At 47.0% G+C, this 27,334-nt stretch overlaps 1 protein-coding gene across 8 annotated transcripts in view; it reads left to right on the top strand.

Annotated features, from left to right (window-relative positions):
- The window catches only part of TBC1D1 (TBC1 domain family member 1), a 227,663-nt gene that overhangs the window by 165,150 nt on the left and 35,179 nt on the right, over positions 1–27,334 (top strand). For all 8 annotated transcript variants that reach the window (XR_014311231.1, XM_082728917.1, XM_082728916.1 and 5 more), the window contains 2 exons: positions 15,384–15,569; positions 22,238–22,399. Coding sequence is in view for 7 of the 8 variants with exons in the window: in XM_082728917.1 (XP_082585043.1) it covers positions 15,384–15,569; positions 22,238–22,399 (348 nt within the window). In the remaining variant the exon portion in view is untranslated. The remainder of the gene's footprint in view (positions 1–15,383; positions 15,570–22,237; positions 22,400–27,334) is intronic.

Here is a 27,334-nt window from a genome sequence, read left to right as displayed (position 1 = left end):
ACCGTGGCTTCAGCCGGTTGGCAAAGTATGTGGCGTGGCTTGAAGTCGGAGCTGGAGGAGACGTGGGTCCTGTTCTTGTGCCGCCCCAGGTGCACCCCTGTGGCGACAGACCCTGCCTCGCCGAGCCACCGTGTGCTCTGGATTCAGAGAGGGGAAAGCCACACGTGGGCCAAGAGTGCCAACAGACACAGGGGACTGGTCCCTCTTCAAACCCCCCCGGTGGGGAGAAAAAGACCACAGTGATTGCAAAGAAATGTCATCGATGTTGTGCTCTTTAAAACGACCCCGCAGAAGGTCAGACAACAGGCAGCTTTCCAGATGCCCAGAGGTTGACCAGTGCAGTGAGCTGAGGCTTGACTGGCTACACACAGGGTCCCCAGGCTCTGGAGGGTCAACTCCTGCCATGCCGACCTTCCTTAAAATTTAAGGCGCCACTTTGGGGCTGTGTTCACCGTACTTGGTTTACTGTGTTGTGCCAGGGTGCTTACAAAAGTGTCCATCCTTTGGAGGGGCTCCCTCTGAGCGGCCAGTTTCCCGCATCCGTGTGCTCACGTAGCACCTCTCCCTCTGAGGATCTGCAGACGGAAGCTCAGAGTTCTGGGAGGCGCCATGTTCAGTTATGGTCACTACAGACTTTCCAAGGAGAATGTTGCTTCTTTCTTGAGTTTGTTTGGGTGAGGAAGCTCTGGTGATGTTTAAAGAATTTGCTGATAACCAACACAGTCTTCAAACACAACCCGATTGTGTGAGGGCTGTTAGGGTTTTGAATGAACGTCAGGGTGCTGACTTCCAAGGATGGAAGCCACCGCGATGACCATGCTGTCGGTTTCCATTTTCTCCTCAAGGACAAAGCCTGAAATTTTACACAGCTAAAACCCAAGCTTCCCAGCTGCCAAGCAGGTGTGTGGATACCTAAAAAGAGTGCTGCTCTCTGCGTTGGCTTCCTTCAGGAGATGGGCCCTTCTAAGGAAGGCAGTGAGGCGGGGATTTTCCAGGTGGAAAGGTCACATTTCCACATATAGCCCAGTGAGCCCTGTGTCGAGTCGGGGGAAGAACCACGGCCGCTGTGGTCACCTCCTTTGTTTCACAGGGTGGACTTCCCCATCTCCTCTCCCCAGCGAAGCCCAGAAGTATTTCCTAACTTTTACGTCGTGGCCTTCCTCTCATGGAGTCTGACCTTAGATCATATCCAGATAAGCATTGTGTAATGGGACGGGTGGGGCTCGTGTTTCTAGCCACAGATGTGTGGGAGGAGGGGGGAGGGCGGCGGAGTTTAAAGCTGGGGCTTCGAGCATCCGTTCTTCTCTGCCTTCAGCTCTGAGTCCTCACTGTGGGACTGTCCTGCCACCAGAACCCCATCAAGGTTTCCTAGCTGCCCGGGGGTGCTATTGGGACCTTTCTTTCCTCCCTCCTGCCTTGGATATTTTGGGGGGGGGGTCTGGGGGTCATAGATTTCTTCCTTATATTCCCCACCATCCCCTCTCCTGACAGGGCTCCCCGTTCCCACAAGTTCCCACGGAAGGCCTCCCCAGCTCTTCGGTGGGACCCGAGGAGGTCCCATCACAGCCCCATATTTAAGATTATTTCTAGTGGAATAGTTCCAAACACTCCTCCCTGTAGGCGAGTCCCAAGTGTGCCCAGGCCACCTATCCCCTTCGCCCACCTAGGGCCCCTCGCCTGGTCCATAAGGGAAAATGGGGCTCCTCTTCTTGAGAATCACCATCCGTGCCACTGGTTCCCATTTTGCCAGTCATGGGAGATTGGCCCCCACGGCCTTGGCCCTGACTTCGCGGAGCACTCTCTCCTCCCACACGCGCTATCTCCGCCCCCTCCTTCCTGTTCCTGGGCTGCCTCTCGGGCCCCTCTTTCAGGCTTCGGTGGCGGCAGCAGCTTTTTCTCTGCCTCTCCGTGTGGTTCTTCCTATGCCTGACTCAGTCTTGATCTCACATCACCAGGGCCCACCCACACAGTTTTTAACAGAAGACGAAGTCTGCAGACAAGATACAACCCCTGCCCCTGATGCAATGCAAGCACTTTACTGTGCTCTTTAACCTATAAATATTCTGAGTGCACAGAAGAACTGGGTTGAAAGTGGATTTATGCTGGATAAAGGAGTGTGCAGGTGTGGTAGGAGAGACAAAGGACAAATCCTGGGGGAGAAGGAGAGGAGAAGGCTGGGTACAGCTAGAGCCGAGTTCCAGGTTCTGAATTAGAAAGCTGCCCTCGGAGGGATGAGGGGTTTTCCTTCTTCATAGTGATGACGTTAATGATTTGGGGTTTATGACTTTGTCAGGATAAAATGATCCTTTTCCAACCAAACTTGATAAATGTTATTTATTAAATATACTACATCTACCTGTTTATATTTCTCTGTGTGGCAGAACCTGTATCTTGACTTTTTTCTTTCACAAAACTTGAATTTTTTTTTTTTTGCCTTGAATGTACCTTTGACCCTTGATGACCAATATGGGGTCGAACTGTACAGATTCACTTCTACAGGGTTTTTGTTTGTTTGTTTTCAACAGATACAGTACAGGAATACAAATGTATTTTTTTCTTCCTTTGGATGTTTTGACATTTTCTTTTCCCTACCTTTGTCATAAGAATACAGTAAATAGGGGCGCCTGGGTGGCTCAGTGGGTTAAAGCCTCTGCCTTCGGCTCAGGTCATGATCCCAGGGTCCTGGGATCGAGCCCCACGTCGGGCTCTCTGCTCTGCAGGGAGCCTGCTTCCTCCTCTCTTTCTCTCTGCCTGCCTCTCTGCCTACTTGTGATCTCTGTCAAATAAATAAATAAAATCTTTAAAAAAAATACAGTAAATAATACAACAAAATATGCGTTAAATTGACTATTGCCTATCGGTAAGAATTCTGGTCAGTAGTATGCTGTTGGTCATTGAGTTTTGAGTCAGAGTTCTTTGTGGATTTTCAGCAGCGTGGGGGTCATGCCCTAGCACCTGCATTGTTTCTGGGTCCACTTCATTTTTCTCTGATTTTATAGCAACAGATTGTGTTTGTCTCGTGTCTTGAGGTTGCATAGTTGTCCTGTTCTCTTCATCACCTTATGGGTGTTCGAGTGATTTTCTCTGAAATGGGGCTTCTCGTTTGAGCCCTGGTTTAAGTACCTAGATGGTGCCCGGAAACAGGGGCAGTTGGAAGTACCATTCGACCTCTGCTTCTTGCTGGGGGTTGAGAACCAGGTTGTCCTGCACTGACATGGAAGCCAGCTGGTCATGACGTGACATGACGTTACAGGACAGTTCACATGTAAGCCCTATCCCAGGATCTGGCTTATAAAAGATGCCCAAGATAAAATGGGTAAGGGGTCCCGTGGCAGCACAACCCAGCTACCACGTTGACATCAATAACAAGTACCGTGAATTCAGAAGGAAGGGTGGCTCTGGGCCGGAATACCATGGCACCTTCACTCGAGCAACTCCTCCTTTCTGGCCTGCAGGTCTCCTCTCTCCCACAAAAAAAGGTTCTGAATTATGCCAGTCCATCAAGACTCAAAACACCATCCTATTGCTTCTGGTCATAATAAAACCTTGTTATCTGTACCCTCAAAACTTTTTTTGTAGCTACTGACAACCCTTTTAAAAGAAAGTTTTTAGAGGCCCTAAAACCCATGAAATCCCATGGCCCTGCAGAAACAGAGAGAAGCGGTACTTTCGAACCATTTTTGCTCCTGCTGTGGATTGAGTGTGTCCCTGAACATTCACATGTTAAAGCCCCAGTACTTACTGTGTTGGGGCTGGGGCCTTGTGGAGGCAGCTGGGTTTACCTGAGCCCACGCGTGCAGATCAGGCCTCCGTGATGGGATCAGTGCCTTCTAAGAGGAGACCAGAGTGCGTGTGTGCTCTCTCGCTCTCTCTCGCTGCCACATGGGAGCACGGGGAGGAAGAGACAAGCCAGGAAAAGGGCCTTCCCAAGAACCGGAGCATGCTGGCACTCTGAATTTGCACTTTCAGCTTCTGGAACGTTGGGAACCAGTGTTATTGCAGCTCCTCGGCCTCGATGCTGAACTCAGGCAGCTGCGTCCCCCACCACTCCCCGGGCCCCTGCGTGGACTTTGCTGTCAGCTTCGTGGGGTAGAGTTTGAACGCGCTCCTTCCATGATGCAGCCACTTACTTGTACCCAGTGTAACTCAGACCCCGCAGTGCCCTTTGCTGTAGTCAGGGAGATTTGAGGGTAGAATGTTGCCAACCTCTCCAGGCTTCTAGTAGGAGCAGATGCCAAAAGCACCCCCCCACCGCCCCATCTTCCTTGCAGGGTGTGGGGCAGGGGCTCTTCTTGGAGGGGCTCACATTGGTGGGGGGTAGGTGTCAAAATCTGTGTTGTAAACAGATGAGCTGCTTTTCTGCAGAGGGTCCAATATCACAGATTGAGAAATCGTGACCTTAGCTTTAGTAGTAGGTTTTTCTCTTTCTGTTCGGTGACTCATCCGTCTGTGTTGCTGACTATTTATGTTCAGATCTGGAAGTTTTCTGGAAGGAAATTTGTTATGGGTGTAATAGCATGGGTAGTTGATCTGGGTCAGCAGGGAGGGATGACTGGATGCATTTCTTGAGAAAATGGTATTAATTTTATTTCCAACAGTTGCCTTTGACAAAGATGAAAATGAGATTTGGCTGGTATTTGGCCATGAAGATATGTTATATTTTAAATTTTTATTTAATGCCCAGTTTATCTGTAATGGATGGAGTCCTTAATTAATTTGAAATTATTTATTTAAAAGGTAACTCCACTTCCAGTGTTGGATAATGTGAAACCACCAATTAAGGTAAATCTACAACCTAAGAAAGCTGAGGAAATGCTGACTTGCCAAAGGCCAGGGATTCTTGCGCTTCAGTGTGCATAGAATTCCAGATGTTAAAACCCCGGTCCCTGGGCCTCCCCCGTCCCAGTCTGCCAGCCAGTCAGTCTAAGTGGTGGCAAGACCAACTGCTCCACCGAGGACGCGGAGGCTACAGAGGCTGCTGGCCTGGAGCTGCTCCCGTGGGCCTAACTCCCGGCCCAGGTTCAGAGGACGGGGGTCAGGAAGGCTTGACCAGCAGCTGTCGTCCTGGAGAGTTACGGCGTAAATGATGAACACAGGGCGGTCTGACTCCTTTAGAATCTCCATATGGACAAGATCAAAAGGTTGAGTGTGGGCAGAAGGGGAGCCCCTGAAACAGAGCCTGGTGGCTTGTGGTTTCTTCCCGTCTCCTCGCGCTGTGTCGGGTTGGTCGTCTTGCTTCCTAGCATGGGAGGGTTCAACCCGACTCCTGTCCTACCGTCTGCCTGTCCTGCCGCACCCCAGCCTGCACACAACCTGTGTCCTTCCATCCCGGGCAGTCGGCCCACTTGGTCACGCTTCGGTACTCAGCCCCTGACCGTTGTCTGCAGTGCTGTCCTGTCCCTGTCTCTGGCATGCCGGCCACCCTCTGTGGGCCCTCCTGCTGCCGCGCACATACCCACCTGTCATGGTGGTGTCCTCTGCTCTCTCCTTGGGCACAGAGCTGGGGGGGGGGTTTCATTTCATTGTTCTTGGGCAAATTAATGATTGGACGTGGGGGTGATTAACACATGCTTCGTACTGTTTTTCTTATAAAGCTCCGTGTGTACATGGGTATCAGGCTTCTGTATATTCACATATGGTTGTGTAAAGTTTAGATCAAGTTTTATAATAGCTTTTGCACAATTTAGGAATAAAACTGTGGAAAAGAGCTGAGCCTGTTGCTTGGGCTGGAACTGAGTGCCACCCGAGGGTTTTGCTTCTGTCTTCCATGCTTATGCGTCCTTGTCGCCTCTGTCTAGACTGTCCCTCCTTTTCTTCTTTCCCTTCTGCTTCCTTTTCCCCCAAGATGCTCCCGGCCGCTTGATCTTCTCGGAGCTCCTCTGGACTTGACTGTCGGTGCTCAGGGCAGTGGTTTTCGGCTCCAGCGAAGCCGTCCTCAGAATCCTGGCGGCTCAGTTGACGTTTACCAGGTGCTGGGGCAGCATAAAGGAGGTGCTGCTGGATCTGACGGGGCAGGGAATGGTGTTTCTCCAGAGGCTGTGGCAGCCAGACAAAGGCTAGAAGGGCATCCCCGCTATTGTGAGGGTGGCCGTCCCTGTCCCGTGAGTCCGTGTCTATTGGGACCCAGGTCCCGGATGTGCTAAGGCAGTGACCAGGGACCTTTTGTTGTTGGGGGAAGGCCCCTGGGAAAAATAAGCGCCTGTCTTCCCCCGTGTTCTTCGGTAAACCGGGTTTCTTCTATCTCCCCAGCCCCAGTTTGACTCTGATTGTGGAGAAGTCTTTCTTCTCCTCCTTCTTGTGGAGGAGAATAATTCTGCCAGGTTTAGAATAAAATAGATACTGATGATGATAGGAATTTCCTACTTATCCCTGGCCACGTACAATCGTATGTGTTCATAAGGATTTTTCGTTTGGTCTCACAACAAAGCTCTGGGAGGCAGAGGCAGTTATTGTCTGGGATTTATGGATGAGGGAACTGAGGCACGGAGAGTCAGGCGGCTTCTCTCCTGGGTAGGGAGTGGCAGCTCGGACTCCCTCCCATCAATTCAAGCACCCGGCGCCTGAGTGCGAGTTCCGTATCTCAGGCTGTGCCATTAGGGAATAGAAACAGTCCTTGCTTATCAGGTGGCTGTGAGCATGGAATCAGCGGGGTCTTGGAAACCACATGGCCTGGTGTGTACATAGATAGTCAGGGGTCCAAAAAATGTGAGTTTGGACCTCTCTGAGCCCCAGTTTCCCCCGCTGAGGAAGGAGGGGAGTTGACCTACATCATCTTCTGGTGCCCTTTTAGCCCTGGGCCCCTGTGTTCCTGTGAATGCTGACCGTTTCCCCCGCAAGTCCCAAAGAAGGAAGGAGCGTGAGCAAGGAGTGCCTGCGGCAGTGGGCACTCAACGGCTGCTGGCGGGACATCCCCGGACACCTCCTCTCTCTCTCTCTCTCACACACACACACACACACACACACATCCTGCTGGCACTGACTAGGGGGCTTTGGAGCTGCTTGTGGTGCTTTTCCACCATGAGGTGTCCCACAAGATCCCAAGGACCATGGTTTGAGGTCCAGTGTTATGTATGTGGTAACAGAGAGAGCAAACTGGGACCGAGCTCAGCGCTTTATAATCCGACAGACTGAATAGATGTTCCTCTCCATGCTCGTATTGACTTTAATCAAGAAACAAGAGCTCTGACCTTCAGCCCTGTTGAAAAGTACAGTATCATTCCCCTTGCAAATGCAAAAACAAATGCTGCTCCTTTCAAAGGGTGATTTTATCTCCTGCGGTAAATATAAAAATTCATCTACAGCATTTTCTTGGTTCTTTTCAAGCTTTATGTAGGCCTTAACGTCCGTAGCCGCCAGCTCCCCACCACCAGGAAACTAAGCTCTTGGTGCTGCTCTGCTCTCAGAGCTCAGCCCAGAAGGGGGCAGCTGGGGACGTGGCGGGCTGACCAGAGTCCCCAGGAGTATCCCCTGTCCACCTTGCCTGCAGTCCTGGTGCCTCTGCCTGGCTGTCTGGGCTGGACTTCCCAGCTCATGCTACCTTCACTGCTGCCCCTTGGAGCCATCCTCAGAACCCCCGAGTAGGGGGGCTCAGGCTTTTGGCTTCATAGAGCCTTGGAGACTCCCTCCAACCCCCAAACAGCTAACTTGGAAGCGTGTAGAGATGGAGACCTGTAAGACCCTTGCTCTTGTTTCTAGTTTCTACATAGATGGGCTGCTACTTTTTAATAAAATGTGTGTGCCAGCTCCCCAGCACGTACCCTCTCCTCCCCTTGCATGCCATCTCAGGCAGAGTTAGTTTTCCTCTTCTGTCTTCACAGCACCCCACCCACCCCCTGGCCCAGGGCTTTCTCACGTGGTTTTGTACTAGCCCTTCATTTGTCTAATCTGCTAAGCTGTACATTCCCTGACAGCCACAGTCTCTTTCCAGGGCTAAAGAACACACAAATGGAACACATTTTCCTTAAAAACTGTAAAAAGCTAAAATCTCTCATGATTCCCATTTCCTTACCCGCTAATACATAAATTAATCATTCAATGTTTTCCATAATCTGGGCTTAACCATTCTTGTCTTATTTTCACATACACACATACACCTGCTCATTAGCTGAAACGGGTCACTGGATGAGTAGCTGATGGTCACCTGGCCACCTTGTTCGTGTAGTCCCATGTACTTGAAATGGCTCCCGTCATTTCCACCTGTGTGACTTTTCCTTGTCCTTCAAGAACCACCACCACTTCCAGAAACCTGGTCCTGATGACGGTGACAAGAAGGATGGTAGTTGCCGTTTGATTGGACGCTTGCTTTGTGCCCGGCTTGTGTTTTTCACACATTTACTACTTAACCACACACACGATTCCACAGAGGAGTCTGCAGTGAGGCAATGAGTGTAAAGTGTCAGACCACATGGTTGCGTTTGAGTGGCTGCCTTAGCGGTGGAGCTGGGATTTGACCCCAGACGTGTGACCCCAGGGCTCACGCTCTTGATCTGACAGGAGAGATTCATTTTCTTTGCTAATTTTCTAGAACATTTTCTTTGTACTTCCTAGCAACCACACATTTCTTCTAATCACCCTTTTGAAACTTGAGGGATTGTGTCCTAGTCATATTTGGATTTCTAGCAGGCATGTGGTAAAAACTCAAAAATATTTCTTTTTACAAAATACTATTTTTATTTATTTATTTATTTTAAGATTTTATTTATTTACAGAGATCACAAGTAGGCAGAGAGGGAGGCAGAGAGAGAGGAAGGGAAGCAGGCTCCCTGCTGAGCAGAGATCCTGATGCGGGGCTTGATCCCAGGACCCTGAGATCATGACCGGAGCAGAAGGCAGAGGCTCAACCCACTGAGCCACCCAGGCACCCCACAAAACACTATTTTTAAAAGAAGAAATCCTCTCTGCCTCTCTCTCTGCCTATTTGTGATCTCTGTCTGTCAAATAAATAAATAAAATCTTTAAAAAAAAAATAACGAAAGAAGAAATCCTGTCTCCCCGTGGCTGGACCATTCTATAATGCAACTGTAGAAAGTAAGGAAGTTCTATTATTATTATTATTGTTGTTGTTATTTTCCAAAGAAGACACAGTAGGGCAGTCTTGGGTAAATGAATCCTTTTGTTCAGGTAAATGAATCCTTTTGTTCAGTGACTGTTTCGTGTGTGTGTGCGCGCGCGCTGGCTTTTTTCCCCCGGCATGGGGCTGACCAGGGGACACAGAAGTCCCTGCTCTCCCACACCAACCTCCTGTTGTAGGAGAGGTAAAGTTGTTTGTGCTTTGTAAACAGTCTGACAGCGTTCACGGAGGACTGCCTGTTCCTTTCCTGTGTCTGCACCGTTATTTTACTCTGGTTTTTAAAGAAATTGTCTTCAGCTTTTGGTAACAACAGATGCTGTAGATGTTAATCCCCGTTATTGTTAACTTTTCTCCAGAGGCTTATTGTTCAGTTTTAATTCTCATTTCCAAAATCTAGTCATGTTGCTAAAACAGAGGTTTCAGAATAAACTGGAATCTTAAGCATTTCTTTCTCTTTTGGCACAAGAGATCAGGATTTTTGAGATGGAGACTGGTCACAGCGTCAGCCGTGCTCACACCGATGATGCGGAGTCCTGCGCTTCCCGCACACCTGTGTGCAGAGACGGGGAGGGCAGGATGGAGCAGCACAATTTCAGGAGAACAGTTTAGCCGCTAAAGTATTGACATACCAACCTAGGTCATACTTACCTCCCCGTTGGGAATGTCACAGCAAGGATTTCAGGGGAGGCAGTTGCCTGGTTTAAAGTGGCTGGTCTTAAAAGTTCTCAGAACCCTCTGAAGCCTCTTGTTTCTGCAAGGCTCTGTGATCCCAGCGTCCTCCATCCTGTCACAGGGCATGTCCGAATAGGACAGTCTAATCCCAGGCTAGCGTGTCATTGCGGCCCTTTGGTTTCGGGACCCAGCAGATATAGAAGTCTGTCTGTCTGTCAGTGCCTGCGGGCTCCACAGTTGGGGCAGTCAGAGGTAAGTATCATTTCTCACACTTTGCACCGAGGGATGGGAACCCCCAAAGGAGGCCGTGCTTACAGAGGTGTACAAAGAGACCGCCAAGCCGGCCAGGGGGTGGAGGGGGCCTAGCCCGTCCCCTACTGTGCTCTTCCCTGTCAGCCTCTGTCCAGCAGCTTCTCAGCAACGTGTAAGTCGGGGAAGGAAGCCAGATCCCCAGTGTTGTTCTGAAGAATGTTAGAAACGTCAAAGGAGCCTCTCTTAGACCACCTAGCACGTCACATGGGGTACATATAAGGGATTCAGTAACTACAGGTGTAAATGGCTCCAGAGTGATCCAAGTTAAAATAATGCACATATTTATTATTAGAATAAGGGTCTCAGCGGACCGTTGACCAACATCTTCATATTATCCTCACCCGGCCACTCCCCTCATCTCCATGCGTGTTGACTATACATCTCACGAGACTATACCCCAAGCACTCTGTACCCCCAAGCATGTGCCCATGAAAGAGGACTGGTAGAAAGCTATGCCCTCAGCCCAAGCCTGGGTCATTTTGCATTGATCAGAAAACAGTCAACTCGGGTTCATTTAGTCAGGCCAGATCTAGAACAAACCAATATTTAACTATCAGCCTTTTTGTAAGTTACTAAACTACTTTGTACCTAGGCTATGCTTAATAGGAACAAAGGATGATATACTTAAAAGTTGTTAATTACAAACTGGAACATGGGTAATTGATAGCACCTAAAATGAACTTGGGTGAAGGGGATATATTTTTACCCCTTCCTAGGGTTTAGGAGAGGAATGGCGATGGGTTTTTTTATTCTGCATGGGGTTCTTCTGGGTGATTGTGTCCTCTCCCTTCTCCCTTAGATGCTTAGCAATGTCAGCGCATTTTGGATGCTCACTACTGGGGTGGGCGGATGCTACTATCCTCTGGTGGGTAGTGCCTAGGGATCCTGCTAAATGCTTTAAAATGCACAAAACCGTCCCCATGACGAAGAATAAGCCAGCCCAAAATGTCAGTAGTGCTGAGAAGTTGAGAAAACACTCCTGTCAACTGTTAGGGTTATTTGGTGACCTTTACAGTGGATTAGCTTTTATTTTGTATACTGAGAGGCAAAATCAGTGCTAGTACTCGCACTCTTTCTTCATGTTCTGTGCTTGGCCTTGGCACCCCGGCTAAGGTCAGGACAAACTCTGGCCACATGTGAATGCCTCAACTCAGGCAGCCAACTCCGACAGTGCCTGCCCTGTGCTGCGTGGCGGCAGGGAAAGGAAAGGAGCTGACACGGTCTGGGGCACAGAGCACCACATGAGTGAATGAAGAGGGGAGCTGTGGTGCAGAGCCCCCGAATGTGCTCTGAGAACCAGCAGTGGCAGCCTCACCAGGGAGCTGGCTAGAAATGCAGACTCCCAGGGCCCCCTCCAAAGACGACCTCAGTCAAAATCTGGGTTGTAGCAAGATCCCTGCATGATGCTTGTGTGTCTACACGTGATGGCTCTGACCTTGACCAGGTTACAAAACCTCACTGCTCCTTAATTATTTGGGCTGTAAAATGAGGATGGCAGGATCACCTGTTTCATGAAGTGGTCGTGAGAATCAGACAAGCTTATTGGTGTCAAGGACTCAGAGTGAGTGTTTCGAAACGGAGCTGCGATCAACTGTAAAAAGGAGGCAGAAGCCGAGAACATTGGGGCAACGACTTTAGGGAGACAGCGCATATCACCGTCGCCAAACAATGCCTGTACCCTTGCGGACCTTGTGCTTCCTTAGACTTTGGCTTTCGTCAGCAGGCCAACCAGCAGAGAACAGTGGATCCGGGGACCAAGAAGCCTCAACCCCCAGACCTGTCCATTCAGCCCAGCCTGCGTCTCCCCTGCTCTGTTCATGATGTTGCAGGATTTGAAAGGAACGTCTTAGGAATTTTCCAGACGCAGCAGAGGAGTAGGGCAGTGGTGAAGAGCAGGGGTGAGGCTGGGGGCAGGAGGCTAGGTGACAGGAGTCCTTGACCGATGAGCAGGGTTTGAGGGTGAGGGAAATGTCTACACTGTGCCTCCTGCTGTCATGGGACAAGTCCCTGGCTGTCTTTCTGCATGCCCGTGAAAGTGCGGCACTGCTCACGGCTGCCCCCACGGCACCTGCCCATGCGATGCCGTCTCCCTGCCATCACTTTTGGGAAACGAGACCCTTGACTCCTTCCGATGAGGTGAAGCAGAGCTTGAATCGCTGCCGCAGTGTCTTGCAGAGTTTTAGCAGCCAAGAGGGAAGCCTCCAGGCTGCAGAATAAGACTGAAGAAGAATACGGACTGAAATGCCTCCTGGAAAAAGAATCCACTTCGGCTCTGTTGGGACCAACTCATGCTAAGTGCACAAGGGGGGATTCATTTGTTTCTAAGTGTTTTGCAGAACATTTTGCAATCTTTGATTCAAATCGAGAACAGATTTGCATTACCTTTCTTCAGTTGGTTCTAAAAATTACATTTATTGTCACGAATTTGGGAAGTACAAGGAAGAGCAGCCAGCACATGCAAACCTAGCACCCATCTGTGTCTCTCCTTCGGCGCTGTCCGCTCAGCACCTGCTGGGTGCCAGGCAGACCCTCCCTGACAAGTGGCATGTCTTGTCTTTTTAAAGCTAACCATGAAGTGGCTAAATTTTGATGTGCTTCCTTCCATTATTTTTTTCTTTGCTATTAAGGGCTATGTAATAGCAAACGATAAGAAGCTAGTATTCACTGTGTGTTTGACCCTGTTTCAGTTAGTTTCTAGGGTATGTATTAACTCAATCCCTGTAACGCTTCTTTTTTTTTTTTTTTTTTAAGATTATATTTATCAGAGAGAGGGGGGGGGGAGAGAGCGAGCACAGGCAGACAGAGAGGCAGGCAGAGGCAGAGGGAGAAGCAGGCTCCCTGCCAAGCAAGGAGCCCGATGTGGGACTCGATCCCAGGACGCCGGGATCATGACCTGAGCTGAAGGCAGCGGCTTAACCAACTGAGCCACCCAGGCGTCCCATCTGTAATGCTTCTTTAAAAGAAAAAATGGTTTTATTTATTTTAGAGAGAGAGAGAGGGAATGTGAGCAGGGGACCAGAGGGAGGCAAACTCCACATGGAGCACAGATCTCTTGACCCTGAGATCATGACCTGAGCTGAAAATAAGAGTTGACGATGAAACTCCTGAGCCAGCCAGGTGCCCTAATCCTTGTAACACTTCTGTGAGGGAGGTGCTGTTGTTCCTGCTTGGCAGATTGGGAAACTGAGGCATAAAGGGGTTAAACAACTTGCTGAAGGTCACAAAGTCAAAAAATGCAGAGTCTTAATTAAAATCTGGACAGCCTGGCTCCAGAGTCTGACCTTTTGGTCACTGAACAGTCCCGCTTCTCATAATAATTTTAAGATTGAGATCATCCAATACAGACAGTTGGGATTCCTGCTTCTATACTGACCATTACACATGAGGGTTCTCCTATAACATGCATAAACTACCTCCAAAAGAAGAATTTTTATTTGTTGATTCATTTAAAGGATCATAATGAAATAGATGTAGGTAGAAATGTGATAAGCATTTAAATGGGTACAGAGATGACAAAGCATTCTTAATGCTTATCAGAGATCAGTTTTTTTCATCCAGTAATTTTAATAGAGTTAAGATGGACAAGTCACTTTAGGAAATGAAACATTTTGTGGCTTGTGTTGGTTTCAGAGATTTCGTAACAGGAAATCAAACCCACCTTTAGATAATGAGCAGTCAATGCTGAAACTCCTTTGGAAATTAATTGTAGTGTGGGACTTTGTTGGAACTGTACCCTGGAAGAGAGTGTATGTTGTGATCTGGGAGGTTGTGAGATCCGCGTTGTCTGTGAACGGCTTTCCACACATGTTTAAGACCGTGATTCTGTATAGGTTCAATTTAGAGGGACGTTTCCAAGAATACATGGCCTCAGATGGGGCCCACTCATATAGAACCTTTTTTTATTATGTTCAAATTAGCCAACATATAGTACATCGTTAGTGTCTGAGCTTATGTTCAACGATTCATTAGTCGTGTATAACACCCAGTGGTCACCACCACACGTGCCCTCCTTAATACCCATCACCTGCTTCCCCCTAAAACCCTCAGTCTGCTTCCTGGAGTCCAGAGTCTCTCATGGTTTGTCTCCCTCTCTGATTTCTTCCCATTCAGTTTTCCCTCCCTTCCCCTGGGGTCCTCTGTTCCTTGTGTTCCCTTATGTTCCACACATGAGTGAAGCCATGTGATAATTGTCTTTCTCTTCCTGACTTATTTCACTCTGCATAGTCCCCTCCAGTTCCATCCACTTCAGTGCAAATGGTAGGCATTCATCCTTCCTGATGGCTTGAGTCGTGTTCCACATAAAAACTTCCACTGTTTCAGCTAGTTTCAGAGTAGGCAGGTGGGTTGTTCTTTCTGCTTGTCTGTAAGGTACTTGTGAGTTGGACCAGCCCTGTGTCCCAGCCACATGGGGTCTGCACTTGAGAAAGTTACAAATTCGTGAAATGCAAAGAGATTTCAGCCAATAAATAGAAATTTGAAACTTGATGACATAGGAAACATTTGAATTATAGGCCTATTGAGCTGAAAGCATGAACTTCCAAGTCAGGCAGACATATTTTGGGATCCCGGCACACGTGCTTATTCACTGTCTGACTCTGGGCAGCTTCCTCTGCTTCTCTGAGCCTCAGTTTTCTCTTCAGGCCAATCCCTGCCTTCTGGAGCTGTCATCAGGATTAAATGAGTCTGTCTATATAAAACAGCTGGCATGGTGCCCAGCACTTGGTACAGGACCCACTAATGGTCACTCTTATTATTGGCCATTCTTGACTATTAAATACGTGTTAATCTTCCAGAATACCTAGCCTTAGAACATGGTGCTTAAGAATGAGCAGGGAAGCCAGCCAGCTTGGGTCCCCGATCCTGGTTCTGCACTTTGAGCTGCGTGATATTTGGCAGGTGTCAAATGTGCTTCAATTTGCTTTTTTCTTTAAAACTGAATAGTCATGGTAGCTACATCTTAGGGTAGTTGAGTGTTAAATAAGCTAGTATCCATAAAGCCTTCAGAACAATCTGGTACCGAGTGAGCACTCGGTGAATGTTTGCTATCACCAATAGTACATTAATTCAGAAAAAAAAATAGGAATTTTACACCTTTAAAAGTAGGTATCTTTGAACATAACCTCAGGTCCTCCAACTTTCATTTGCTGTTTGCTGTCTAATTTGACGGTTGTGGCTCAGACCTAACTTACTTCAGTGCATATTAAAACCTAAATTTTGGATCTGGTGATACCACTTCATAATAACAGAAATTTTCTGATCTGATGCTGTGCTTAAATTTATATTGGGAAAAAAAAAATGACCATTCTGAAATGTCCTTTTCCATCCCCAGATTATTCCGAACTGGGAGAGCTTCCACCACGATCTCCTTTAGAACCAGTTTGCGAAGATAGACCCTTCTGCCCTGTCCCAGAGGAAAAGAAAAGGACCTCTCGGGAGCTTCGAGAGTTATGGCAAAAGGCTATTTTACAGCAGATACTGCTTCTCAGAATGGAGAAAGAAAACCAGAAGCTGCAAGGTTGGTTTACCATTTTTTGGAATGATCAGGCCTGATCGTTTATCTTGGCTCTGAGGTGAATCACATCCGACATAAGTATGCTGTCTTTAAAAAGAAAAACAGAATATTCTAGCATGCATACATCCATATGTATATATATGAAATACAGTTTTTCAAAGTTGAGTTAATGCTCTTTACCTTCTGGAGAGTTCATGATAATCTCACCAACTATATTAAATTATTCCTATATGGTAATTTTTAGCATAACATCTAGAACTTCCAGGAGACAAACTTCAAATGTAAGCTTCAACCCTCTGAAGAGTGTTTTTTGTTTTGTTTTCTCTTTCTTTCTCTCCCTACTTTGCCCTTGGCCATGGTCTGTGCTTGGCTGGTAGATGCGAACTAATCCTATACAAGTCATTTAAGTACCTAACCTCGCTCTATGTGCATTTTTAGTGGGTTGCAGGGGATCTGAAGAGGACTAAGCTTTATTGTTAGCTGAGTTCTACCTGAACTGATAACCAAGGTTTTATATAGACAGACACGTTTAATACTACTGACAGCTGCAGAAGGCAGGTATTAGCCTGAAGAGGAAACGGAGACTCAGACCAGCCAAGTTCTTGCCAGGGGTTATATCAGTATCAAAATAAGACATGAACTTTGCAAGTTAAGATTTTGTTCACTTCCTGTTTCTTTACTGTTGCTCGAACCAAAAAACGTTATTTTTGTAGCAGCTTAGAAGCCAAGTGGGCAGTCTAATGAAAAGAACTTGGGTCTTGGAGTATAGCGTGCTGGCTGCATAGGAAAAAAATGGGCATTTGATCAGGAAGTCAGGTATTCTCATTCAGAAGGAGGCAATCGAGTCCTGCTGCCCTGGCCCAGGCCAGTTGTGCAAGTCGAGTACATGTCCTTGAACTTACTTCTTGACTGTAGCTCTTCATCTTTTGTCTTGAGATCTCTATAGAGGAAGGTCATTAAGACACCAAGCCTGACGAATAAGGTTCATAGTCCAAAAAGTGTGTCATCTTTGACCAAAAACAAGGAGTCAGATACAAAGTAATAAGACCTTTTTGGTTTCTTTCGTTTGTTTTTTAAAAATTTTATTTATTTGATAGAGAGCAGGAGACCACAAGCAAGGAGAGCGGGAGAGGGAGAAGCAGACTCCCCCCTGGGCAGAGAGCCCGATGTGGGACTTGATCCCAGGACTCTGGGACTATGACCTGAGCCGAAGGCAGACATTTAACCAACTGAGCCACCTGGGTGCCCTTAAAAAGACCTTCTGATAAGAAAGTAGCTTGGTAGCTGGAATGGGCTTCTGATGGACACGGATAGTGTGGGCTCTTCACGCCCAGGGTTTGAGGCAGACAGACTGTCTCCAGACGATGCAGTGGAAGGGGTGCCGTGTCGAGGGGATTTTACGCACTGAATGTGGTTTTCTCCCAGCTCTGTTTTCCTGCCATTTTCTGGTGTGTTCTTGAAGCCTATTCTAAAAGCGGATGTCTAAATCAATCTTTAAAAATTACATAACAGCCAATGTCAAGAAGAGATTTGACTGTGATGACATCATAGAGTGTGCCATGAGCGAAGTGACCTCTCTGGAGCACGGCCCTCGTATTCGCGTGTCTGTTGGTTGGGATTTTTGTTGAAAAGCGGAGAGGCGGTTATGTTCATCACGTAGGTCATAAATCCTAATACTTACCCTGACTACAGGTCTTCTTGAAAATGACAGCTGTGGAAAATCAGGCCATAGCTGTAAGAGGGGAATGGTGCTGGCTGGCTTCCTGGGATGTTGGGAGACGTCGTGACTGCCACTGACGAGACAAGATCAGTGTGCCACGTAAAGCTGTGTGTAGGAAGGCTAGACAGACAAGAAGGAACGGCAAAGCTTCGTCAGGTTACCTGGAACACCTTGCCAGGTGTGGCATGGCGTGGACGAGCCTGTGCCAGCACCGTCCCGCGGCTTCCTCATTTCATCTGGCAGTGGCCAGTCCTGGCCCGTCTTTCGTTCTTGCTGTTTGAGTTAATTTCTCTTCCCAGCTCTGTAAAGTTCAACATATGTTTACCTTTTTGGTGAAAGCATAATAAGCTTCTTTAATGTAATTTAGAAAGCATGGTTTCAGGGCGGTACAGTACCTGTATTGCCAAGAGCTTAGTCACCAATAAAAGCCTGACCACGACTTGCCTAAAAAATATTTGGTAAGCTTTGTTGGGGTGGGATGGGGGCAGAACTTTCACATTAAATACAGAAACAAGGGGCACTTGGGTGGCTCAGTCAGTTCAGCATCTGACTCTTGGTTTTGGCTCAGATCGTTGATCTTGGGGTTGTGGGGTTGTGGGGTCGAGCCTGAGTCTGGCTCCACATGTGGTGTGGAGTCAGCTTGGAACTCTCTTTCTATCTCTCTCTGCCCCCCTTCCCCATGCTCACCTGCGTGTGTGCGCTCTCCCTCTCTCTCTCACACACAGATAAAGTCTTAAATAAATAAATCTTTAAATCAATACAGAAGCGAGATTTGACCAGAACCAACCAGGAGTAGACTGTGTATTAGAGACAGTCATTCTATTGCGTTGGTTTTTTAAGCTGTTTTTTTTTTATTTTTTTTTTAAGGATTTATTTATTTATTTATATTTTAAAAGATTTTATTTTGTTTATTTGAGAGAGAGAGAGAGAGAGAGAAAGCATGAACTGGGTGGGGAGTGTAGCTGAGGGAGAGGGGGAAACAGGCTCCTGGCTGAGCAGGGAGCCAGATGCAGGGCTCCATTCTAGGACCCTGGGATCATGACCTGAGCCAAAGGCAGACACTTAACTGACTGAGCCACCCAGGCACCCGATTTATTTCTTTCTTTTAGAGAGAGGGCACGCACGCACAAGTAGGAGGGGCAGGGAGAGGGAGAGAGAATCTCAAGGAAGCTCTGCCCTGAGCACGGAGGGGCTCAGTCCACCACCCTGGGATCTCAAACTGTGTGGAAGCCAGGAGTCACCCTTTTAACTGGCTGCACCACCCAGGTGCCACTTCTAGTTGCTTTTTAAGGGAAAGTTAAGTGGTAGCTGACAGTGGTTGAAATTGATCAGATGTTAAAGCTGAATTGCTTGCTGTTTGGGAAAGAAATGAGAAGAAGAGTATGCTGGGGTTCTTCTATGGCTAAGCCTGTTTCCTGGCTTTTGAATATGTGGATTAAGTATTTGTTACTATTCCAGATCCATTGCATCTGAGAAAGAACCAAATCACTTGATCTAAAGCCACTTCACTCCATTGTAGGCAGTTGGAAGCTGAATTCTGATTTCCCCTGAGTTAAACAGCTGACTTTTTGTGGTGCTGGGACTAAAAGGCATTGCCTGCCTCCCGGGCCAGCAGTCTCAGCTGTGCCCTTCTGCAACACCATTCTCCCCCTGTTATACATGAAGACACACGGGCAGCCTCATGCAGGACAGGGTGTGGTTCAATACAGCCATGGTCTGGAGACAGTACACGATTGCTCATGGAATTGACTTCATGAATTCAGAATTTCGTGCTTCTTTTTTTTTTTTTTTAAGATTTTATGTATTTATTTGACAGAGAGAGATCACAAGTAGGCAGAGAGGCAGGCAGAGAGAGAGAGAGGAGGAAGCAGGCTCCCTGCTGAGCAGAGAGCCCGATGCGGGACTCGAGCCCAGGACCCTGAGATCACGACCCGAGCCGAAGGCAGCGGCCCAACCCACTGAGCCACCCAGGCACCCTCGTGCTTCATATTAAAGTTCATATTAAAGACACTGTATCTGCATAATGGCATATTAACACATTGAATTTTGAATTTAAATGAATTGTAACTGAAGGTATGTTTTAAAGGTTTTTGGTTGTTTTTTTTTTTTCCTGGTTGAGCAAGTGCAATATGTTGGCTATAAAAAACAAAATAAAGATTGAATCTGATTTTTCCAAAATCTCTACAGGTTTGGAGGTCATTTAACCACTGATGCATCCAGCCTCTTAGCCTTTCCTTACTAAGTCTTTAAGAGATGGTTGCAGTTGGAAAAACATTTTATCTGTGAAGGCAGTGTTAATGGTGCAGGATTGGGGGTGGGCAGCTACAGTCCACCCTATGTAATGGGCATAAATCAGACCTGAAGATTATTAGTCCGAAGTCCATATTCACTCCCTACATCCATGGCAAATGGTGATATATGTTTTGAAGACTCTTTTGCAAAGTTCCGTTTGATCTCATGTAGTCCTGGTTGCTCTTGCCCCAGAAATGCAAAATCATGGGTTTGTAGACCCTTATTTAATATTTTAAACAGCTTGGTCTTGTATCTAAAGGTCTTGGCTGGGAGCCTTGATGTTTGTTACAAGCATTCACCAACTGGCTTCCTTGATAAGACATTTTGGAGGCTTCGGATCTTCGGCAGCAGCATTGGGATACTCAAACAGCAGGATGGTGCTCGGGCCAACAGTGAAATATGTGGATTAAGCCTTTTCAACCAAATCTTCCAGCTGGATAATATGGCTCTGTTGACCTCAGAGCCGGCTCCACACGTTGCTTGCTGGGCTCTTCCATGCAGCCCAACAGGCTCACAGCCAGAGAATTGTCCATTGGCTCCGAGAGTCCGGTGCTACCTGCAGTCACCGTCCCCAGCAAAGCTGGTCCTGAACCCGATTTGTCCCAAGGGTGGTTTAGTGGGACCTTAAAAAAAAAAAGTATTATTCAAAGTAAGGAAAAGATTAAAGTAGTAGATGAAAACCCACAGGTGAGGCAGTCCTGGTCCCAGAATCACTTGACACCCCACCAGCTGGTGAATAACTTTGAGCAAGCCCTGTTCTCGCTTCGGACTTCAGTGTCTATGCCCGTGAAATGAGAGGCCGGACGAGGGAGCTCTGCAGTACTTTTCAGCACATCTTTTGATGCATTTTTACTTGAAGGCAGTAATTGGGTCAGTTAAGTACATAATCCGCGCATCTGAGGAATAAGGTTTTACCGTTAGGGGAGTATTAACCAGATTAATGGAGCCAGCCTTTGCTCAATTTCTAATGTGGAAAAAGAAAATATTTTATTTCGTGTTATAGCACTAAATTTGCAAAGCAATGCTTTATGCTTTTCCTTATTTACCTTTGTTTTTGATAATTTCTGAGCACTTCCTGATTACTAGACATCTTGTGGGTGTTTAGTCTATCTCATCTCCTTTAATCCTCATCAGAGCAACTCAGTACAGTAGCATAATTCCCATCTTAAAAGTAATAGGCCCTGGGGTTCAGAAGTGTAGTGCGTAACTCAGGGGTCTTCAGATAGGTCCTGCCTCCAGCAACTGCTACTTCTGTGGCCCTGGGCAGACTCAGAGCCTGCTCAGCCTCCTCTCCTAAATAACGTGGGGCTGGGGTGGGGGAGGGTACACGTACTTTCAGGGGGATTGGGGTGGGGGGCAGACGCATGAGATGTTTGCATTGACTTGTCAGTGTCTCTAGGACTAAGAATGACTTTATGCCAGGAAACTTAACAGCTTAGACGGAATGCACAAACTTCATGAAATGTGTAATTTGCCAAAACTGAAATGAGAAGAAAAAGATCTGAATGGCCCTGTATCTGTTAAGGAGATCACCTTCGTGTTGAAAATCTTTCACTCGGAAAACTCTAGGCCCAGAAACCTCCACTGGATTCTGTCAAACATTTAAGGCCTCTGATAGATACATGCATGCCTCGTCCCAGGAAAACTGTATAATATCAGCAAGCCCTGTGGGGCAGTGGAGGAGGGCAAGGGCAGGGCCCCAGGCCCCTCCCCCTCCTGCTGAGGACCGTGGAGGTGCTACGCAGCCTCCGTGCCTCAGTTTTCTCACCCAGAACCCTGCCTCAGAGTCATTAGGATAAAATGTTGCTAAATATAGAGTACTGAGGACTTAGTCTTTGCTTATTATATTGTAAAAGGCAGTAGTTGATCAGTTCTGCAGAAGCCTAGGTATTGGCTTATACTTAGCTATGCCTCCTATCTGCTCTCCTAATAAACTTGTAGTCAGGATCCTAGACGTGAGACGGAGTGGATTTCGGGTCCACAACATTACCCCTGTGTTGAAATAGGATAGAGTGGTTTCAGATGGCAGTGAAGTTGTCCAATCTAATCCTGAGAATTGTCAAGTTAAACTTTTCCTGTATTGATTCCCCTCCCCTCCCCACTCCCCATTTTGGTAATTTAGGTACAACCCTTAATGTGGTTTAGGCTGAATAAGGTTGGTGGGAAATAATGACTACCTTCGTGTATTTGGGGTGATATCCTATGAAAAGGGCAGATTTCTTCTGTTGAGCTGCAGGAAGCAGAAATGTGACTAAGTAGCCAAATCTACCTAAGGAGATTTGGCTCTAAACAAGAAGGAACTTTCCTTGGTGGGGTTGGGGGGGGGTGAAATGTCTCTCCTGGCTCAGATGAATAAATTTTGTTGGTCTCTAATTAAGGGATTTTCACACACAGCTCCTGTCCTTGAGGTATTTGTGGTTTAATAGGGCAGCTGTGGAGATTGCTAGAACTGGACAGGGAGGGGGCATATTTCGGGAGTAGAGCCAATGAAGGGGCAAGAGAGATCAAGGGTACCTCCTATGTGCATTTAGTGTTTTCCAAGTTAAGGAAAATGGGAAGTAAACTAGCTCACTGTAACCGCTCAGCATCTCAGCAGTGACATGTGAGTAAGCAGCCGTGGCCTTCTCTCTAACGTGTGTTCTTAAATGATCTCTTCTAGCCTCTGAAAATGACCTGCTGAACAAGCGCCTAAAGCTGGATTATGAGGAAATCACTCCTTGTCTTAAAGAAGTAACCACAGTGTGGGAAAAGATGCTTAGCACTCCAGGAAGATCAAAAATTAAGTTTGACATGGAGAAAATGCATTCGGCTGTTGGGCAAGGTAAGCTTTGTGGGCAATCTGTCCATCCGTCCTTACCTCACACTGATGACTGGGGAGAAGTATGGGATAAAAAAAAAAAAAATGTTCAAGTCCAATTTTGGTGGCCATTTCTCTCCAAGTTACCATATCTTTCCCTAATCTGTTTCCAGATATCTTAACTGATGTAAGGATTCTTCTTAATGAATTAAAATGCCCAGAAGCCCAGATAACAGGAAGAAAATAGGAAAACAGGGCTTGGTTGCCTACAACCTGGGTAATGATGACATACTCTGAGTTAAATGGTGAAGTGAAAACCGATTGCGCAGGCTTCTCTCTGAACACTCTTGGGAGAGAGAACACAGCGTTTTGTGTGGACTTCAGACAGGTAGTCCCAGGTCTAGATCCCAGCCCTACTGCTCTGCCATGTGATCTTAGGCAAATGGTTTGCTTTCCCTGAGCCCCACTTTCCCCATGTGTGAATGTGGGTGTTGACAGTGATTGCTTTGAGCAGTAGATAAGCTGATCCCTGGAAGCCCACTGCACATGCCTGCTGTCCTGAGAGGCCCAGGTGAGTGGGCAGTATTTGCTGTTATTCAGTGCTGACTGTGCGCCAGTCCACACACAACGCCTAGGCGTAGAACTTGAGACAAAGCATTTAGAAGCTTTTCCAGCAATTTGATAAGGGTAATCCTTAAAAAAAAAAAAAAAAAGTGGACTTCTGTTGTGTCAGTCTTTTTTTTCTTTTTCTATAAATTTACTTTTAGTGTATTTTATAGAAGTATCAGTGGTGGATTGGAACACTTCAAAAGAAAACAAAAACTGGTCCTTCATCACAGTGAGTTTGAGTAGCTCAGTTTTACATCTTAACCCGAAGATTAGTGTTCAACTGTTTCTTTTAAGTTAATGTATATTTGCATCTGCTGCCAAGATCAGAGACTTTTGGAGTCTGATCTAGTGATCACTGAGTTCTGGTTAATGCAGTCATGAATAACCAAGAATTCAGACCAAACTTTATGAATATGTATGAATCTTATAATTTTCTTCTGACTTTATTAGCAGCTCAGTGGAAGAAGTTAAAGTGTAATTCATCTCTAAGACAGTGGGGCAAAGCAGTTTTCTGTAGCCTCCTACAGGCATTATTTGACCTTTATCTGAATTTCACAGCACCTGTTTTAGTAATAAGAGGTTATTACTAGTTATGATTTTCCCCTTCCTATGGTTAAGGAAGCATTGCTCAGTTGTAATGGGCCTAGGACCACAGAGCTGCACACACAACTGTCTGCTGGTGTTCTCATCGCCACACGGTACTACCTGTGGTTGAACTTGCCTCGACAGTGCTCTTCTCAGAGATCAGAAGCGTGGTGGGTGGTGAATAGTCAGGCTCCAAGCTGGCCAGTGGCTCCCCATGTAACCTTCAGCAGGTGTCTTCACCTTTTTGGGCACAGGCCTCCTGACTGCTAGAATGAGAGGCATTGACCATACTGAGGGTCTCACAACTCTCTTCCAGTTCGCACATTCTTTGTGCCCTTAGTGGTTGCTGGAGGCTTAGCACTGCACCAAATGGCCCCAGATTGCTGTCTGGAAAAAGGAAAAAGCGGAGAAGGAAATGAGTCTATTCTTTCCCTTTCCACTGTTGACGGCATGATGGTCCCTAGGTGGCTTTGCTTCCACTAAAGGTATCGCATGGGTCTGTAACAGCCATTCCAAATGTTGGAGTTTCTCAGAAGCCCGGCATCTGGATATGGTGGTTTCCATTATGCGTTTTACAAGGGGGACCTGACGGAAGCACTTGGGGCGTCTGGAGCCAGTGTAGTGAGGTTTGGGATAGGTGATCGTGTAGTTTGTATGCAGAGGTGAGCCAAACCTGGAATTCCCTTTGGATCCATGGACATGGCCATATCGCCTTCTGAGGCCAGAACTCTGTATTTCTAAGTGCACGAAGGGCCCTGTCAGTTTTTCAGCTGGTTTCAATACGTAAGACATAATGACTCCAAACAAATGCCCACGGTCCATCTTGTAGCTCAGACTAAAGAAGGAGATTAAATCAGAACCACCCCTTTGGCCTTTTAGGTAGAGGCCAGGTTATGGCGGAGCCTTTAGAAGACAGTCCTGTGTGGGTGATGAGGCCCTTCCTCCTAATGACCTAAGGATCCCCACAACATGGAGAAAGGGAGTCCTGAGCCTTCCCAGTTAGAACTGGATCAACGCAGCAGGATTAAGGTTTTACCTTAGGAGAAGGAAGAATAATTCTGTGGAGTTTTAAATAACTCGAAGCTTAGTTTGGGTTTAAATGATTTCACTAAAGATAGCAAAGTAGAACTTTACCATCCAGAGCGTAACTTTTTAGGAAGGAGATTGCAAAAAGGCCACCTGAGCAATTGGCAATAAGGGCCCGAGGCAAACACTCCTTACCTTTGATCCCGCAACACTACGTCTAGAAACCTAGTCTAGAAATTAATCAGTCAGAAATGCACTGCAGTAGGAAAAATGCTTATTGTGGCATTGGAGAGTCAGAAACCAAAACAGAACCCCAAAACCCCAACCAGGTGCCCATCCTATGCCATAGTCCTTGAAAATGGTGCAGTCAGTGTATAATTACTGATGCGGAAGGTGTCTGAGATAAGCAGCGCGTGGTCTCACATACAGCCGTATATTTCTGTGTCCTCATACGTATGTAGGAAGCCATGCATGACACATTTGCAAATATCCAGGTAATAGGCAGGATGACCATAAAATTAATGCCTTCTTCCCTTTGCTTTCAAGAGCTTCCTGCTTCGGGTGGTGAATTATATGTTCACTCTGGTTCTGAGTGGTTTTTCACTTTCTTTATATCTTTTGCATTTTTAGAAGGGCTTTTTAAAAAAAGTGGTGAGCACAAATTACTTTCAGAGTCAGTAAAAATAAAAAGGTATTCGCATTTGGGGGAGAGTGGCATCCAATCCACGCAGAACCCTGCCTACAACCCCGGAGTAAGACTGGGTTGTCAGTGGAGGTAAACTGAGCCTGGGGGAGGGGGTGCCAGGTCTTTCTCAGCAAAGGCACTGGCTCCAATTCGCATGACTCTTTGTTTTTAAATCACAAAACCTAAGCTCTCTTCAATACCAGAATATGTGGTATTGTCCGATGACACAAGCAGTATCTTTTCCTCCAAAAGATAAAGGTCTGATAAGATAATGGGAATGATTTAGTAATAAGAGGAAATTGGTCATCTCATACCTTGGGAAAATTTCCCAGTCTGAAAAAAATACTTTGTGAAAAGCCCCACTATAAATCACTTAACACGTTGACTGTTTTTCAAGCCATGTTTACTTGTAATATAGTTTGAAATGTTGAGGGCTTGCACATGTGTGTGCATGTGCACTCGCAGCGTAAGGTACTCCTCTGAGCAGACAGGGAGAGAAGGAATGGAATAACATAAAAAGGCAGACCTCAGGGTGTATTAGTTTCCTGTTTCTGCCATAACAAATGATTACAAAACGGGTGGCTCAAACAACAAAAGTGTTTTCTCTCCCACTCTTGGAGGCAGGAGGTCTAGAGGGGAGGTGTCTGCAGGGTTGCTCGTGGCCGCTCGTGGAGGCGATCGGTGACCTGGGGCTGCATCACTGCCGTCTCTGCCTCCGGGGCACACTGCCGGTTCCTCTCGGCTGCTCCAGAACCAGGATGATCTCAGTTCAAGGCCTTCATTATAATCTCTAAAATCTCTTTTTCCAAATCACGTTCCCTTGTTCTGGGGGTTAGGATGTGGACATACCTTTTGGGGGGGCTGCCGTTCACCCACTGCATGGGGAGCGTGGTCCTGGGTCTCTCCCACAGGCTCCCCTTTTTTATTCTTTTACATCTGGTATGTGTAAGGGAAAAATCAAATTATTGACTGTACCTTAAGTGTTATTTATTTGTTTAAGTAGGCTCCACGCCCAGTGTGGAGCCCAGTGCAGGGCTTGAACTCACAACCCCGAGATCAAAACCTGAGCTGAGATCAAGATTCAGATGCCTCACCGACTGAACCACCCAGCCGCCCCACCTAGAGAATTTCTAAGAGATAGCTGAGTATTCTAAATAGTTCTTATGGATTTGGTAATAATAAATGACCTTGGTTGTTCTCTGGTTCAGAGCCACACACGATGATTTTATTACTAACTGCCAGGCAGGAACACAAGATAGATTTTTCCAGTAGCAGCTTGTCTCACTGTTGTGACAGGGAAGACATGAAGAGGGAAACAGCAGTCCCTTTCTCGGCTCTGCTCCCAGCCAGCGGCTGGCTGATCTCCGGTGAGGGTTCTGTGCTTGTTGGCCTCGGTTTCCTTGTCTTTACCATGAGGGTCATTGCCCTGTTTCCCTCAGCAGGTCGTGGGGGTGACAGAGTGCTCAGAATGCTGGCAGTGCCCGGTGACCTCACAGTGAATGTCACCCGCTGCTGAGACTTCTCTCAGGCATGGCCAGTGGAAAGCCAGGGAAGCGGTCTTCCTGGGCAGGCACCCTAAGTAGCAGGAAGTGTACAAAGCAGTCACAGTTTTTCCTGAATGGAAGGAAAGCTCAGTCCTGAAATCAGAGCTTCCTTTTCTCTCAAGAGAGCTCTTGTGGGAGATGAGAAAGATTTGGTGTCTTACTCTGCGGGCTCTCTTTTCTCCCCATATCTGCGTTCGGGCCTCATAACAACAGTAGAATGGTCAACCGAAAAGTTTTGAATCAAAGCCATCACTTTTGCTGCTGAAGTTTGCCTTAAATAACATCATTGGCTTTAAGAGAACTTTTCATATGACACTTCAGATGCCACTTTGGATCACTTGGAGTATTCAAATCAGTGTATTTAAAACACGGAGTAGCGGCTCTTGGAAAGCTTCTCTTGTTTTCTGGTCCCGGTTGAATGTTCCCAGAGGCACATTTATGTGGACGGTGTCCAGCCTCTCCTCCCTGTCTCCACCCACCTGGCACACGGGGTCTAAGCAGTATTCCCCA

This window comes from Mustela nivalis (genome assembly GCF_964662115.1).
Source record: "Mustela nivalis genome assembly, chromosome: 4".
In the NCBI taxonomy this organism is placed as follows: domain Eukaryota; kingdom Metazoa; phylum Chordata; class Mammalia; order Carnivora; family Mustelidae; genus Mustela; species Mustela nivalis.
Note: the sequence above shows the minus strand (reverse complement) of the source record. Positions and strands in the feature narration are given on the sequence as shown.